Raw genomic sequence first — 17,022 nt, 5'->3', positions numbered from 1 at the left:
GATCCCAGCAGGCCATGGCATTTTAGGCCTCTCCAAAACCAACCTTCCTTCTTGTAACCTCCTCCCCACTGTGTGGATATGGCTCTTGTGAGACACCAGAGTACAGTGGAACAAAAAAGCATTTCCATTTCCATCACTGCCTGCTACAGAAGTGGGACCGAGAGCGCAGATCAGGACAGCTGCCACCAAAGGGAGCCTGGGAAACACACGCAGGCTTTGAAAACCTAACTAATGTGGGAGAACGGACCACATCGCAGCTTCTCTCAGGGTAAGGGGCTGCATAACTGCAAGAGGTTGGAAAGAAAGCCAGGAGAGACCACATGACAGGCAGGAGCAATTTGGGAGCTTCAGGAACACGGAGTGGCATTGCTTGGTGTCTGGTTTTGTTTTCAGGGCTCACTCCTTCCCAGCTGCAGAAGCGTTCCGGAGGGCTCACAGACAGCAGGCGCTGCATCGGGCAATGCCCGCTCCATTTGCAGGCAGGTTTTAAAAAGCATGAAACAAGGTTACACCTCGTTCTTTTGCACGGAAACACTTTCAGAGTCTGAAGTTACTAAAACAACCTGCACGATTCTGGGACGTGATCAGCACCATCCCGTTGGCTGCTTTAAGGTTTACCTCCTAAAATCCTGCAGCTGTGTAGGAGGGTTTCAGATGTGGCAGCTATCACTCATACCTGCCCTGCTGTGCTGTAACTGTGGTTCCTCACCTCCAACATGTAAACCACCTTTATTTTGGTCTCCTCGTCCACAGCAGTGTGACCTTTAATCACAAAGCAGTTTGAGTAGGAAGGGACCCTAAAGGCCGTCTGTTCCCAGCCCTGCACTGAGCAGGGACACCCACAGCTCCATCAGCGCTCACAGCCCCATTCCCTGACCTTGGCTGTGTGCAGGGATGGGGCAGCACCAGCTCTGTGTGCAGGGATGGGGCAGCACCAGCTCTGTGTGCAGCTTGTGCCTCACCGCCCTGAGCGCTAACTTCTTCCTTAGCTCCCCTCTTCAGTGGGAGCCCACTTCCCCCACCCTGTCCCAGCAGACCCCATTGAAGAGCCCACTGCCCCCATCGCGGTGTGCCCCCACTGGAGCCTCCCACTGTCAGAAAGGACCTCACAACAACTTGTTTCACTACACAGAAGTTTATTATGAAAGTTAAACGTACAACACAAAAGGTAGCAAAAGCGATCCTGTAGCTTAAGGCAACTCTTGCAGGAGATGAATCCGACAAAGATGATGCAACTTCAGTTTAAATAGAAATCATGAAAAAATATCAAATTGCATCAATAACTTAAAATGCACTTTAAAAAGTCTTCGCTAGCCAGCAGAGGGAAGGGCTGTGATCTTAATGCCAGCATTAAGATATCGGAAGCAGCAGAATGCTAAATGACGACAGGGAAGGTTGGGTATTTACACCGAGATGGCAACGTTAATAGCTGATAGCATCATTTCCTGTGTACTTGTGGCTTAAAACCACCATCCGAAACGTTAGGAAACCCTTTTAAAATAGACCTGCAGGCTATTCCATCAAAAACACACAGATGGCAGAGGAGGCCCAGGGCTGGGGCACGCAGTGCAGAAACACCTCGGAAACGTTTCTCTGGGGGAGGAAGAGCAAAAGGGACAGGAGGGCACAGCGCATCTCCGGGGCACGTCCCACTGCGGGTGAGATATCAGAACATTTCTATTGGATGGCATTCTCAGCGTACAGTTATTGACATGAAGGGGATGTTAAATAATCGCCTGGTTAACACACAAAGGCTCTCCTCCATGTTGAACATTTCTGCGAGACCCCTTTTGCACCCACTGCATCACTGCCAATGAGGAACGTAATTGCCTTAGTTATAGAATTTAATGAAGATTTCACTGCTCTTATTGCACAGCGCTTCTGCCCTCAAAATCATTAACAACACAGTGAGATCAGATCACGTACCTTAACGCTGCCAAACGACACCACATTTCCAATTGATTTTCTTCAGATATCAGATGGATACAAAGAAAAACGTGGCACAGAACCCTTCCCCACCGCCACCACCCGAAGAAAGGAAGGAAATCCACGCAGATTAACTCTCCCCCAGCCGTACCCAGCCAGCAAACACAGCACTCACTGCGGTGTGGCCCCTGTTTGCGTACAACTCAATGGCAGCGTCCCATGCACGGTCTGAGGTTTCATCTCAGCTCCTCACCATCCAGCACAACTTTACAAAAAGCATAAGATACAAAATATACTCAAAGCAGCCATCTTAACACCGTTCCATACACATCACCCACCGCCTCCATTCCCAGTCTGTGTGCTGCTGGGTCAAGCCGTAGAGTTGCAGTATCCCTTCGTAAGCGCTCTTTAAAAAAATCCCTGAATAAACTAGAAGCCAGCCTGCGACTTCCCACGAGTTTCAGTAAGGTACTTACATACAGCGGTACCAGAACCACCCAAACTCACTGAACGCTGAATAAAACGCAAGACAGATTTTGGGGCAGAATGCACTCGTGCATGACAACACAGATTAAAGATCTGATCGTTTAAAAAGTGGAACTGATGAACGTTCAGCGGCTAGAAGAATACTGCAACTGTAAGGCTGACGAGCCAGCAGTCTGAAACCCGATCCCAACAGCACTGATTCACTGGGTTCAGCTTGGAAGTAACGCCAAATAATGTCAGCAGTTTTCAGGTCTTGCAAATGTAGAAAAAAAGAAATCGGAAAGAAAGATAAGAACGCATATCTAAAATAAAGCAGGAGCACGAGAAAGACAATCAAAACTCCAAAAGCCCATATTAAAAAATTAAGCTTGGAATGCATTGGCTTCCAGCAGTTTACAAAAAAAAAAAAAAAAAACAAAAAAAAACAACAACAACAACAAAAAAAAAACAGAAACAAAAAAAAAAGTTTTTAATCTGTAATATCTTGACCTATTTTTAAGTGACAATTTTTATTACAGTTGAGAAAAAACAAGTTTTTATAGCTGCATAAGTTTCCATTTCACTAAAATAGTGCCAACAAAAATAAGTTTGCATAGAAAAACAAAATTTCAAATTGCCACTGGCTACATGCTTAACATGGGAAACGCAGGTATCATAACATAAACATAGTGCAAACCATGGCAGTTCACGGTGGTTCTGACTGCCGCAGGTCAGGAAACAGACCATAATATACCCAGTTATCACAGTTTCTGGTCTTTATTCAATCCTTTGCCAAGTAGAAGCAATGTATGTTGCAGACCCATGGCACTGCTGATGCTGATTAACGTAGTTTGAGATCATCGCCACTTCCTAGGTTGGATCCAGGACTAGGGTCTTGTTGTCTTCTTGCCTGCATTAATAAACACATGTTTAGGATTAACAAAATGACTCAAATCATCAGTTCGTTTCATAAGCACATTAAGCACACGTCAAAAAAACAAACAGTTTGAAGCCAGAAACACAGTAATTTCAGAGCAGCAAGGCAGGGCTTCCACCCCTCCATCCAGAGCGAGTTCCTTCACTATGAGGTTCCCTTCCTCTGTTAACCTCTCCTGCACACGGTCTCAGGGTCAAGATTACAATACCAACATGGCAGAGTACGGCAGATGCTTCACGGCATTCCCATAGAGATCTCCCCCCAAGCGTGTGCGTGTGGCAAACATCTTGTTTAGCTTGTTATGGAACAGAGAGACATACACCAACAAAACAGCACAGCTGAACCTGCAGACTGACAAACACGCTCATATTTTTGTCAGAACACACTCACTGGAGTAATACTATTCAGTGCACCAGTAAAGTTAGCAATAATACAAAACTTAAGAAAACTTTGGTTCTGATGGTTGAGTCCCTGTATTAAAAAAAAGTAACATCAACTCTCCTTTAAACAAGGAGAGCTTTTGACACAATTTGAATGGGTCAGTATTGATCAGTGCTTGTACAAAACACTTAACTGCTTTCTGCACCTGGCAATCAAATATTCACACAGCTAGCTTCCCCACTTCTCCCAGCACAGCAATCCCACAGACATGTGCTGCGGATCACAAGTGTGCTGTGTTTCCTCTAAGGCAAGGAGGACCTCACCTCCATCCACCAGGAAGGTTTGTGGCAGGGCACAGCAGACAAGGAGCCCCAGCTGCCCTACTGTGGGTGAGAGCTTTCTGTGGGCGAGAGCTTTCTGCGGGCAGCTGTGCATCACTTCTCCTTGCAACTGAACACTATGCCCCTCCTCTTTCAGAGGCATAACCCCAGGATTTTGAGTTTTCTCCTCTGTGCACAAGCAGGCCGCCTTCAAGCAGCAAACAGAAATGCAAGTAAATGCTTACAAAGCCATTCATATAGTTCAATTTTCAGGCGGTGCTTTTGGTCTAGGAGAAGTGTTCTATCACTCTCTCAATCCTAGCCATACTTTACAGTGCTTTAGTACCAACACCTGGGTGTTGTGCTCACGGGGTGCACAGCTGGCACGCTGCCCTGCAGCAATCACCACAACAGGGCTGTGCTCTCAGCTGCTGGCGCTCACTGCTGCAAGGAGCCCCACGAGCTGCACCGGCCGCAGCGAGCTGCCACACACAGGCCTTCAGAACTGCATTCTCCAATGAGAAACAATAAAAAACAAAGCCCCAAACAAATAGTACTATGACAAAGGAGTGACGCCTCTCTCCTTCAGAAAGCCTTCTGTGTGTTGGTGAAAGGCAAGCACGGCCCAAACGCGGGCAGCAGCACCGCGGCCGCTCGCCGTCTGAGCATCCCTGCGTTCCCACGGTGCCACAGAACAATGCGAGCAGTTCAGCCAGCCTGTGACTAACGGTGACACGACGTTGCTCTGCGGTGCTCCCGACCCTTCTGAGTCACACTTACTGACACAGAGGAAGCCTTCCCGCCAGCAGCGGTTACCCCAGCTCACAGCACGCTGCTTGTTCCTCCCATGCTCGGCTGCCAGCCCCAAGCCCTTCAGCCGCTGCCAACACCACGCTCTCTAATGCGGGCGGCTCTTTCCCTGCTCGCTTCTCCCTCCCTCCTTCCCTCCCTCCCTCATCTAGCTGACTTTGTGCTTCCAGCACGACTGGCTAGCTTCAGCTGTAAGGAGGAGGAGAAGCCCAGCTTCCTTCCCCCACTGAAGTACTGGAGCTACGTTTTCCTGTTCTGTGCAATAATCCCATCCTGACACACACGAAGTTCACTGAATAAACCCTGTACTCATCAGCACGTTTCCAGAGGAGATATTCCCTTCTGACCTTCTTGGTGGTCACACTGCCATTACCGCTTTGGAAACACTATTTTGAATACCACAGATGGCACCTATTGCACTTACATATCCAGTACAGAAATTGGACTGATGCAGGATTTTTGTTACTCAGGGGTCAGATCATCCTCTCGCTCTGTTCTGTTGATGCTTCCCTCAGCCACTATGACCAGCGGTGCGGTGCTCACACATGCAGAACAGCCCTAAAAACAGCAGCCAGCATCACTGCACAAACCCACAGACCTCTCAGTAATGTGAATGATCACACTGAAACAAGTGGGTGTCATCACATACAGTGCAGGAGATTCTAAATCCTGATGGCATACTCCTTCCAGCCCCTGAAGGACATCTGCAAATTGCTTTCTTTGTAGAGATGCAGAACTATGGGAAACTGTACTTAATTGAGATTTTCACATTTGTAAACCCGAATCATTCAGTTTTGCATTCAGCATAACCACAGAGAAGTTAATGATGAAGAACCCCACACTTCATTTCTTTTTCTTCAAGAGAAAACTCAACTGTGATGTAAAGACTCTCCTGAACACAGCACGGCCATTCTGTGTGTCTGAACAGACACTTCTGCACTGAGAGCTGTACTAAAATTAACAAAGGAGCAACAGTTCCACTTCGCATATCCTTCTCCCATCGACCAGACTGTACCAAGATTTCTTCTGCTCCTGACTGCTCCCCACGTCTTTAAGAAGAAACAAAGGCACGTGCTCCTTGATGAAGAGCTGCCAAAATCCCAGTGGTACCCATCTAGTTAGTCACTGGTTTTGTTTTGTACTCACACACTTCTCACCCTTACTGGAGAAAAAGCCAAGTTCACTACTGCTATTCTCCTGCTTTAAAAGTAACAGAGCTGCTTTTTCAGAAAAGAAACCATACGCACAGTAATTGTATTGTCAAATTTCAGCAAAGACTCCAAGGTAAGGGCATATGGTTGCATTTACGCTCTGCCTAAAGCGGCCTTTTCTTTCAGGACATATGAAAGAATTCACGTGATTCATGAGATCACTGCTACTTGTAGGGTTTGCAGAAGCCACTACTGAATGGCTGCCAGATCTGCCCTTTTAGTGATGGGCAGGAGGCATGACAAATCACCCCCAAACGTACCGAGAGCAGGCACTGCAGTATTTCATAGGAAGCATGCGTGGATAAAGGTGCAGCTCTGCATTTCAGTAAGGGGGTTTACTGCCCCGTGCTGGAATGACAGCTGTCTCTCACTCAGGAGCCCTTGTTTATTCATGTGGCACTACAGTGCAGGAGTGCACACATGGAACACGCCACTCACTGCTGCACCAAGGTGCACAGGCACGGTTTGCAGCCACCACAGCAGCACTCAATGGGCTAAGAGCACCACATGCATATGCAGCTGAAATTTAAAACCACTGCTGAAGAACAGGAGAAATCCCCCTGCACTGCGTGCAGACAGCGAGGACGCAGCAGAGCATCAGGAACTGGGTGATATTTCTGGCCACTGACAAAGAGTAAAAAAAACAGCTTTCACAAGAATGCCACAAGTGTTCTGAACGCTCGTTTGTGGCAGGAACATGACCACCAGTGTGGCAGTCATCTGGTGGTTCTGCTCAGTTTGTCACAGGAAGACGGAGGTTCCTTCTAGAGATGTGAGAATGGCGTTGCCAGAACTCTCAGCACAGCTAATCAATCCACTGAATTGCAGCTTCTGCTGTAACTTCTGAAACACACACCTCGTGAAGCCATGCAGAAGCATCTCTATGAAGAATGAGCTCAGGTTCCCGAAGATTAAGGAGACCTGCTTCAATTAAAAGAGATGCATCTGTCTTTGCCATTGGGAAGCAGAGTACCCTGCCATGAGTCATGCACAGTGAGTCATGAGAAAACAACAGTGATCCATCTTATCTCACTGTATTTCATTTTTCAGTTAAACGCTGATTGAAGTTGGAAGGAAGACTACCTTGAATGTTACTCAGCTGTTGCTTTGTGAAACAGTCAGTCGTAAATAGTACGTGGATCCCATCGCAGTTGTGACTCTCCTGTGACAGAATGGCAGCTTCCTTCCAAATATCACAAAACTGAATGGTTAATGTGATGGACACACAGGGAGTTTCAATATCCTAAAATATTCAGCTTTCAGCACATGAAACCATGCAAATCTTCTGTAACACTTCTGCAGTACGGAAGGAATTACAACTGGCCACAAGCCATTTCAAATGGAGGAGACAGCATGATGACCAACCAAAAGAATTGCAGGAATGAATTCACAAAAAACACCAACCAAATAACAAACAAACAAAAAAAAATATTGCAAAACCTCCTGTACGTTTCTAGTCTAGATCTATTTACACTGAACTCATGGGCTGATGAAACAGAGGAATAACAGACAAGGTAAACGCTACTGACAATCATTTTGATTTGATGATAAACAAAGGCCATCCATGGCAAGGAGCATCCACAGCAATGCTCTCTTCAACTGTGCATGTCCAAAATCTTCCCAAACCCAAGTATAAGGTGATCAGAACAGGCTGAAAGTCATTCTGAGAATGCAATGCGGTAGTATTATTTTTTCTTCCCAGTAAATGAGACAGCTTGAAGTCATCATCTTAGAATGGTGACTCTTTTGGACAGCAATTGTGCTTCACTGCTTCATTGGGATACTTGGGTAAAACAGATGTAGGCATCGTGGCAGTTCAGGAGGAAGACAAGCAGCTCCTCCAGATGTCAGCACACTTAAGACACCAGCATCCCCCTCCAAGCATCCTACCCTGCCCCACGCTATGGTGGTCACATTTTCAACACTGTCAGTAAAACTCTTCAAGCTGTCTTTGAGTGTCTGTAATCATACTCTATTCATGAAAACAATGGAAGAATGCAACTAAGTACTCCTGCCATTCCTATTTGCACCAACTCTCCTTAGTTTCCAGATGTAACACCCTTTACCACTCTGCTGGCCTCAAACCACACAGCAAACACTGTGCAGCTCCTCGTACACGACTTGTCAAAAGTGTGTGTTGGGTGGGGGTCACTTTCAAAAGCGACCTGTACACTGAGATTCTTCTCTCCATTGGGCATCCCAACTCTGAAGCTTCTCAGACATACCTCTGGGACATACTTGAGACCACCACCCACCTCTACCACAAGTTCAGCAAGAAAAGATAATGCAGTCCCATTATGTGACAACAGCTCTGAGAAAGCAGAAATGGGACAGCTGGAGGTAAATTTAGAAAGGATGGACAGAGCTGTCAGGAGGAAGGGCCTCACATTCTATGAGCAATCAAAAATCAAGGACCTCTGCATGCTAGGCAGTGAAATCAGCAGCAGAACTAAACGCATGGCATGTAGACTTGGGACATTGGTGGAGGGTAGGGAGGAAAAGGAAGATAGTTTGAAGAGGGGCTGCCACAAAAAGTAGCCAAAATAAACTCTTTCCACAGACAACTCCACTGCAATTCTTAATTGCCTTCTGGCAGACCCATGCTGCTGAAGCAGACAGAGCAGATGCATTATGTGCCTTGGCATCTATCATCTATAATTTACTAAATAAGTGAAAGATCAAGCTATGTTATGAAAAACTAAACAGTGAACATTTGGATTCTCTTAGAAGGACTGTCAACCTTCTGAAAAGCATTAAAAAAAATCTGAGAATACATCACAGATACTTTTCTAAAAAGCATACAACCACAGGGGAAAAAAAAAAAAAAAAAAATAAGAAAGAAAGAAAAACAACACCCAAACAAACAAGTGGAAGCAAAGAGAGCAATACTTAGAAAAATGACTGCTTCCAACCAAGCAACAAACAGAAGGGTCTCCTCTGAGCTGCTGCTTAATGAGCATGACTTCCCCTGCACTCCCAGTAGGTGTAGGTATCTGCGTGGGATGCAGTGGCCTACCTCCACCAGCCAGCCTAAGGACAGCTTGGTTTGGGGCTGTAATGCCCACTGTGCTGACACCTCTCCTTCTCACTTCAACCTGGGATGGGAAAGACCCTTCTTAAATACAGCAAGCACCACTCGTACTATTCAAAGAAAAGAAAACACTTTCAAATTTGGTAGGAGATCTGGATATCTGGCTGAAGTCCTTAGAGAACAGTTTTCAGACTCTACACTCATTGCTTTTTAATTTATGTATCCATTTTCACTGCTTTCTCTCAGTTGGAACACAGTTTTCTTGACAAAGCCTACGGATTAGAACCATTTAGCACCCACATCAGGCAGGACTCCATTCCAAGATGCCAGACAGCTGCTTCCAAAAGCAGGCACTGCTCCCTAACAGTGCACACAGCTGCTTTAGGTACCATGCACAACCACACTGGGTGTGTACACTTTGGTTACCAATTCCCAATGCACCCCCTTGCCTGAGATCACTGCAACTGTTTTTATCTTTGTTTAAAAGTCACCACGAAGCTGGAGATTTCAGTCCACAATGGTAACTGGACTAAAATTACAAGCTGATAAAGCAAAAAGCAGGTGAACAGATCTTACAAGCTTCAAGTAGAGACCAGTTGAATTTTAACTTTCGTAGGAAAACTTGAGAAAGGCTTGGAACGTTTCCTTTGAGGCAGCATTGTTTGAAGGCTGGTAGAGAGGTTATAAATTTATAATTAATATTGATTACCTCTAGACCGTATCCCTCTGTTGCTCAGCCCCTTTCTAACCTTCATTGACTGAAATAAGATGCTTATATTACAGTATTCCCCAATTTGCAAGATCGATCTCCTCTGTGCTATATCCAGCATTGATTCTGTGCAGCACAAATAGTTTTGTAAGAAGTGCTTTGGAATGCTTATGTCAGAAAAAAAACCAATCTGCTGGTCAGAAGTTGTGACACAGCACGGCCACACCACTGCAACCCACGGGCACAGGGCTCACAGCACACAGCCCTGCTGGGCACCCCACGTCCACACACCAGCCTTCATATTTTCCACTCAGTTATGGAGTATGCAATATGGAACATACATGCATCTCATATATTATATCCTATATATCCACACACCCCAGGACTGCGCTACCAACTGCATTCAGAGAAGTAATGGTTTGTATTTCTTTCGTGCCCAAAAAGCTTTATTAATGTTTAGAGTATTTTCATCTCATTTTCTGTCATTTTGGACAGTACATGCAATAGGCAGTAATTAAGTTCATTCCAGATTAATTTTTTCAGGGGAAAGAAATCTCAAGTCAGAATTTGCCACGAAACAAATAGAAAGAGAAACTGATCAGCACGTTATATTTTTGCTGAAGCAAATTACACTTGACCAAAAGACCTACTGCTAAGGCACTTGCTTGCACTGATAGTTTGATATTAAATTCCCCTTTCTTTAAGAAGGGAAAATAACTCCATCACTTAGAACTTCGGAAGAAAATCGGTCCTCCTACTTCATTCTGTTTCAGTTGTGAACTGTATGCATTTCTTTAATAAAATCTTGTTTTATTTAGAGAGCTCACAACTTGAGCACAGTTCAGTGAATACCTCTCATTTCAACTCCTAATTCCCATCACACACCGGTCAGCGTGGCAGAAATCCATCACAGGATTGAATATTTAAAGTTTGTGACAATTTTTTTTATTTTTAATTTTCGGTGATTTCTATCGAGGGGGATTTCCACTGAAAGAAACAACAAAAAGCCTCAAAACATTTCATTCCTCAGCAAAACGTGGACGTTCTTAAAAATGAGAAATTCGTGCAGTTTCCTAAAATGGTTCTGTTTTGCCATTAGTGTAATTTATATTTAGCACAAGACCACAAACAGACACAGTGCTGGGCTGCTCTGCACAGAAGAGCAGAGCACTCTGCCTCTCTCCTTGCAGCATCGCTAAAATAAAAAGCATGGCAGTAATGTGAAAAACAGCCCATTTCCAAAATGCCTGTTGAGCAAATTGTGTTGGAAAAATGAGAACGGATCCAACCCAGCCCCAAATAAAGCAATCCACAGAGCACAATCAGCCGGGCACAAGAGTAAGAGTAGAGCAAACTGCGCTCAGGCAACTTTGCTTCCATTTTAAAGCCATGGTTTGCCCATGCAAAACAAGCCTTCACAAAAAGTATCTGCAAACAAATATCCTCCTCTTGTTACCTTGCTGAGAGTCCACTGCTTCCTACTTTCTGCTCTGGTGTGCAGCCCTCACTTGCTGCCCTCCTGGGCTGAGCATGGCTCCGAGCTGCTGCTGCTCCTGGCCTCACCAACTGTGGGCTGCTGAAACCTCCCTAAGTCATTCTGGACAGCGTAGCAAAGTTTGTGTCAGAATGCAGAATAAAAAGCCAAGTTCTTACTAGAAGGTTCAGGTATTTCCAGTCTGTAGCCTCACAGTAATTTCCACAGCACACCTCTTATTGTGACCCCTACTCTGGTCATTCATGCTGCAACCACACCGACAGCAGAACACACTCACACCAGCTCTTCCAGCCAAGAAAAAGGGATACAGAGATGCGCCTGCCTCACCGCCGTTCCTCCTCCCTCCCTTCTCTTATTAGTTTGGCTGAGGGAAACAAAGCACAGATATTTCCAGTTCAGTTTCTGTCTGATGTGGTACTTTGCTTTGGAAAGCAAAGTCAGCCTTCACTTGGTAGGAAGTCACTAGAGAGGGTAAGTTTGCTACACAGCTCCATGGAACTTCATACAGTTATTTATTTGTAAATAACACACTGCAAATATGCTTTACCTGAGGATAAGGTCCTTCTTCGTGTGCATCATTAAATATTTACTGCCTCAGCATTCCAGTGCTTTTGTGGAAAGTGAAAGCCATTAGAATACATTATTAATTTTGAAGGCATTAATTAAAAACACTCACTGACTTCAAAAGCATCTCTGAAACAGAGGAGCTCTGAGTGCAGTGAGGTAAGATTTGTGGTATCTGATGTGATCAACCTACATACACTGACAGAAAGCAAATCCATCTTATATTAAAAAGTGAAACACACCAGAAGTATAGCAGGACACGTTTCAACTAGGAAAAACCTAAAAACTTGATGCAAACTGCTTAAATCCACTCTCACTCCACAGTATAACACCTCACTCGTGTTGGGATGAATGCTGTAGCTGGACCAAAACAGTCACTTTTGGAAAATGGAGCATGACCTACCAGGCACTACCAATCCTTTCCTCACCAAAATGGGGATCTGTTGTGCTACTGAAGCCATCAATAGGAAGCACACTACATGACAAAAGGAGGGCAAACAAACTTCACAGCATGCTGAGGGGTGAGTTTGTTTTGGGTTTTTCTGTTTTTATGAATAAGAGAGGAAACAATTAAAATTGGAAAAGTAATTATTCCTAAGTTGTTACTCACTTGCTATTTTTCCCCTTTTTAAAGTCTTACCACCCCGACTTGGAACAATTTACCACCCCCACTCGAACGATTCAACAAGCTTTGCTGGGATCACTCCTAGTCAAAAATATACAACTTTGTTTTAAAACTCCACAGTGAGACTTAAGGGTAGGAGTTTTTTTTCCGTACAATAAACTTTATAAATAAGGAATTGAATCTGATCACTTTCAGATGCTGCCAGGCTTTGGACGGATGAATGTTTCCAAAGAGCTGGCACGTCTGTTTAGGATAAGAGTGGGTGGAATACTGCAGGATTCTCCTTCCCTCCCCCACTGAAGCAGAATCTGGTCTCTATTAAGCTGAAATGCCTTTAATTCTACAGTAGGAAATCTGCTTTTTACAGTGTCGCAATTCCTAAAGTAATCCTTAATGCTGATGAGATCCTGTTCCAAGTCTGGCAATTTCAAGTTGCACTGTCCATGCCATGCTTAGCAGGAAAGAAAAACCTGAAGAATAATAAAGAATAACAGCGAAACACGTAACATTACAAAGTCTATGCTGCGGGGAGCTCTGTGTGGAGCACAACAAACCAAAATTCACTCGGCGTGCTTAGCATCCACCACTTCTAACTGCCCTATAAAAACCTTCAAGTGCAACCATCTCTGTGCTGCAGCCAAAGACACAGTCGGACCTACTGAAACAGTCTGCAATAGTCTGTAACTGTTGAGCTGCGTTTCCAAGCTGATCAACATTGTGAGCATAGGAAAATTCAGGAAAATACAACAAATGTGAATGCGGTTATGCCTTCTTTTCTATTCAGAATTTTATGATGATCACAAGCTCCTCATTTAAGTGCTTCCTAATTAAGGTTCATTTGATCCTGCCTGAACATTGCATTAGAATAGGACTGCTGTGAAAGTCAGGCAAACAATGCCCGACTTGGAAACCTGATTCCTCCTGAGGAATGCACTGTAAATCTATACCCTAGCCCCCAGATTGTGATTTTCGTGCAGTCTTGAGACCCAGAGTGGTTATATGCATTAAAACATATACAGTAACACAAAAAAAATGAAGCACACATAACAAAATGTGTTGCAATTACTGAAAAAACATCAGCATTTGACATCACAAATTAATTTTGAATCTGGCAACTTTTCCATTCTGCTTAAACATGTTTCTAGATATCTATTTGTCCTCTTCTTCCTTTCTGTAGGTGATCTATGCCAGTGCTCCAGAGATGAGAAAATGACTGTTCTTATTTTAAGAGAAAAATGGGTCCTGGCAGCTAATAATGACATCATTTAATAACAACTGCTTGCTGTCCTATTAAGGAGAGAGACAATTTTCAGAAGTTATTGGATCCAGCTCCTGCAGCTGGCCAGGGACGTTGTTTGCATCTTACTGCCACAAGCTTTGATGTCCCTTATGAAGAGCCAGATGCTTGATATTACCTCTATCTCACTCTTAGTTGAAAATTTCTGTGCATCTTAGCTGCAAATAAGGGGTTTCTACACTTGAAGAATCAAACCCCACAGAACTGCAGAAGTTCAAGGAAATCTTTTTTTTCCCCTTTTTCAAAGAACCCCCAAACTTTACGCATTTAGTTAGCAGGAACAGATAAGAAGGGTGTAGCAAAGGAAAATAAATAAAGCTTGATGTAAGTAAAAGATGTAAGGCTGGCCTTCAAGTTCCTACAACATAGTTAAAATTAAGGCAAGCTGCCTCAGATATCTACAAACAGTTTTAAGATTCTACCTTCCTTTTGAAGTCACAGTTTTCAGCTATGATGCAACAGAAACAAAAATGATCCAGGTTGTCCAGATATTCCAAGGATTCAGTGGTACAAAGGCAAGGATTTTATCTTTACACAGCTGACATCTGACCTGGCCATGTCAGTGTCAGCAAGAACAACTCTGGCAATCTCTTCAAAGTGACAGGCATTATTCTCTGAATCTTTCTCTCCTCCTCACTTTCATGCTCAGTGTCTTCCACTGTCACTTGCAAGAAAAAAGTCTGTTTAACCACCTCAACTATCAGTGCAGCCAAAAGAAAAGCAGCTTAGCAGTAACAAAGCTTTCTAAAAACACGAGTAGCAGCAGATTGGTCATGTTTGCTCACACCAGAAGATGGGTAGCAGCAGGCAGGGAGGCAGCTGTCCCCCTCTGCTCTGCCTTAGAGAGGCCCCACCTGCAGTACTGCACTGAAGCCTGCAGCCCTCAGCACAGGAAGGCATGGAGTTGTTGGAGTGGGTCCAGAGGAGGACATGAAGATGACCAAAGGGCTGGAGAACCTTTCCTATGAAAATAGGTTGAGGCAGCTGGGCTTGTTTGGCTTGGGGGAGAGAACGCATCTAGGACACATCACTGTGACCTTCCAGTACTTGAAGGGAACTTATAAGTAGGAGAGAGACCAACTTCTTACGCTGTCTTACAGCGATAGGATAAGTGAAACTGTTTTAATTTAAAAGAGGAGAGATTTAGATTAGATGTTATGAGGAAATTCTTCATGCAAGGGATGGTGAGGGCCTGGCCCAGGGTGCTCAGCAAAGTTGAGGATGACCCATCCTTGGAGGTGCCCAAAGCCAGGTTGGATGGGGACCTGGGCAGCCTGGGCTGATGGATGGCAACTAGCCTACAACAGGGGGGTGGTAACTACATGATCTTCAATGTGCCTTCTAACCCAGGCCATCTTACAATTCAGGTCAGACCATGCTGATTAAACAGGGAGTAAGAAAGAAAAGTAGTGAGGGAGACAAACTCAAACTCCTTCAGTTTCATCCCTTGTCTCTGGTTGACCTACAGTCTGTCTTAACTTGCCAACTCTTCTTATGCATCACTCATCCTCTTACAGCTCCTGTCTTTCTAACATCTTAGAGCAGCTGGTTTCCATTCCCTTTTCTGGCTCCTCTTTTCTTAATCCCAGTAATTTCTGCTCTAATAAAAAAAAGATTTAAGACTGTGGGGCCCTAAAGAAGCAAAGCACAGGGTAGTGAGAGCCGTATCAGTGAAATGGAGGAGGGGAGTGAGACTCCCCATCAGTAAGAGCCAGCAAGAGGAAAAGAAAGCACAACCTGTGGAAGAAAGCAGACTGTAGCATGTGATTAAGGTCAGTGGTAATGTTTTCCATAGTGTAAAATAGCCAGCTACAAAATAATCTGCCAGCATTTCCTCAAGCTTCTTCTGTGTTCATGCAAAAGATGCCCCCATATCTGCTAGAGATGTGGCAGCGAACAAGAATAGCCTTACAGCTCAAGTACCCACTTGATCATCTACAGAGAGGAATAAAAGGCTAGAAATCAGAATTCTTGACAAGACTTCAAACATTTGGAATTGTTTTTGTTTTTAGAAAAGTTGGAAGCAACACATTTTGTAATTGGTACACGACAAAACTGGACAACAAACAAAAACCACAACATTATACACACAAATTAAAAAACAATCTTAAGTTTTGGGAAAGTACTAACCAGTTACTGACAGCAGCTGTGAAACCCTCACCTCCATTTCCTCCCGATGAGACCTGTCTCTGTCTTCGAATTCACGGGTTCTTCTTCGAGCTTCTTCAAAGGCTTGTTGTGCCAATGCATCCTCCTGCTACCAAACCACACGACAACAAGCGACACAGAAAGTTACCTTCATTTCCATCAGACGAACCTTTCTTTTGAATATTAGGGATCGCTTGACAGTAAAGACAAGCGTGTCTTACAGAAGCAGCTAGATCACAGATCAGTTCTAGCAGCTGCTAATTGTAAGGTAAGGAGTTACTACCTACCTTCATCACTACAGCAGAAGTAGCCGAAGCTACAGTAGAGCTACAGCTATCACTTAAATACATGTTAGAAGGAGAACAGCTTGTCAGAAGTCATTTTAAATGCTGCAAAATTTTCTGAAAGCTAAGAATTCTCAGAAGTTAGATGAAAGAGGCAACGCACTTTACTGCCTTACAAAAGTAATTGTGAAAACAATATCCACAGGTATACTGAGAGAGTTCATTAGCATCACGACATATACAATGGTAATTTAATTACTTCCCATTTAAAAATTTACATCCAAGTTACAGAGTAATTAAACCCTCGATTTCATCAAAAGCTGTGGAAGGTGCACCAATATGAACATCTATAAACCTTACGTATTTAAATAACCTAAATTTAGCTGAAAAACATGGGGCAGAAACTATTCCACCACTGACACATAAACTGTAGGCTTTCCTCTGCATGTATTTCAACAACTTTGTTGCTTCTTTTCAAGAGAATTATGCATGATGTAGATTATGCATGAAAATACCTCAAATAAACTAATGCTCAAAACATCATGAAGACAGTAAGGGACAAACAGCATTACTTCTCTCTCCTCGTAACTTTCCAGCTATCACCACTGCTACACACGTACACACATTATTTTCAAGCCGGCAGTCCTCCTAAAAGTAACAATCCTAACCTTGACTGTTGGAGGACAAAACCACTGTGAGAAACCAACTAAATATTAATACACCAAGGGACTAAGCACATAAATTTTTTAATTTCAGTTCAAACGTCTTTAGGCTGAGAGAACATTCAATTGCTTTTTTCGCCCCCGGCACAATCACGCT

The 17,022-nt window shown here is 44.0% G+C and overlaps 1 protein-coding gene across 2 annotated transcripts in view; it reads right to left on the bottom strand.

The window, feature by feature from the left end:
- Positions 1 to 1,119: 1,119 nt before the first annotated feature.
- The window catches only part of CBFB (core-binding factor subunit beta), a 42,621-nt gene continuing 26,718 nt past the window's right edge, over positions 1,120 to 17,022 (bottom strand). Inside the window, exons 5-6 of one of the 2 annotated variants that reach the window (XM_042886057.1) lie at positions 15,902 to 16,028; positions 1,120 to 3,301 (exon numbers count right to left, since the gene is read on the bottom strand). In XM_042886057.1, the coding sequence (XP_042741991.1) occupies positions 3,279 to 3,301; positions 15,902 to 16,028 (150 nt within the window). In that variant the 3' untranslated portion in view covers positions 1,120 to 3,278. The remainder of the gene's footprint in view (positions 3,302 to 15,901; positions 16,029 to 17,022) is intronic. The other variant, XM_042886056.1, reaches the window with a different exon arrangement.

This window comes from Lagopus leucura, unplaced genomic scaffold, assembly GCF_019238085.1.
Source record: "Lagopus leucura isolate 7727_CA_CO unplaced genomic scaffold, USGS_WTPT01 Super-Scaffold_100054, whole genome shotgun sequence".
Taxonomy (NCBI): Eukaryota; Metazoa; Chordata; class Aves; order Galliformes; family Phasianidae; genus Lagopus; species Lagopus leucura.
This window is presented reverse-complemented; position numbering and strand designations above follow the sequence as displayed.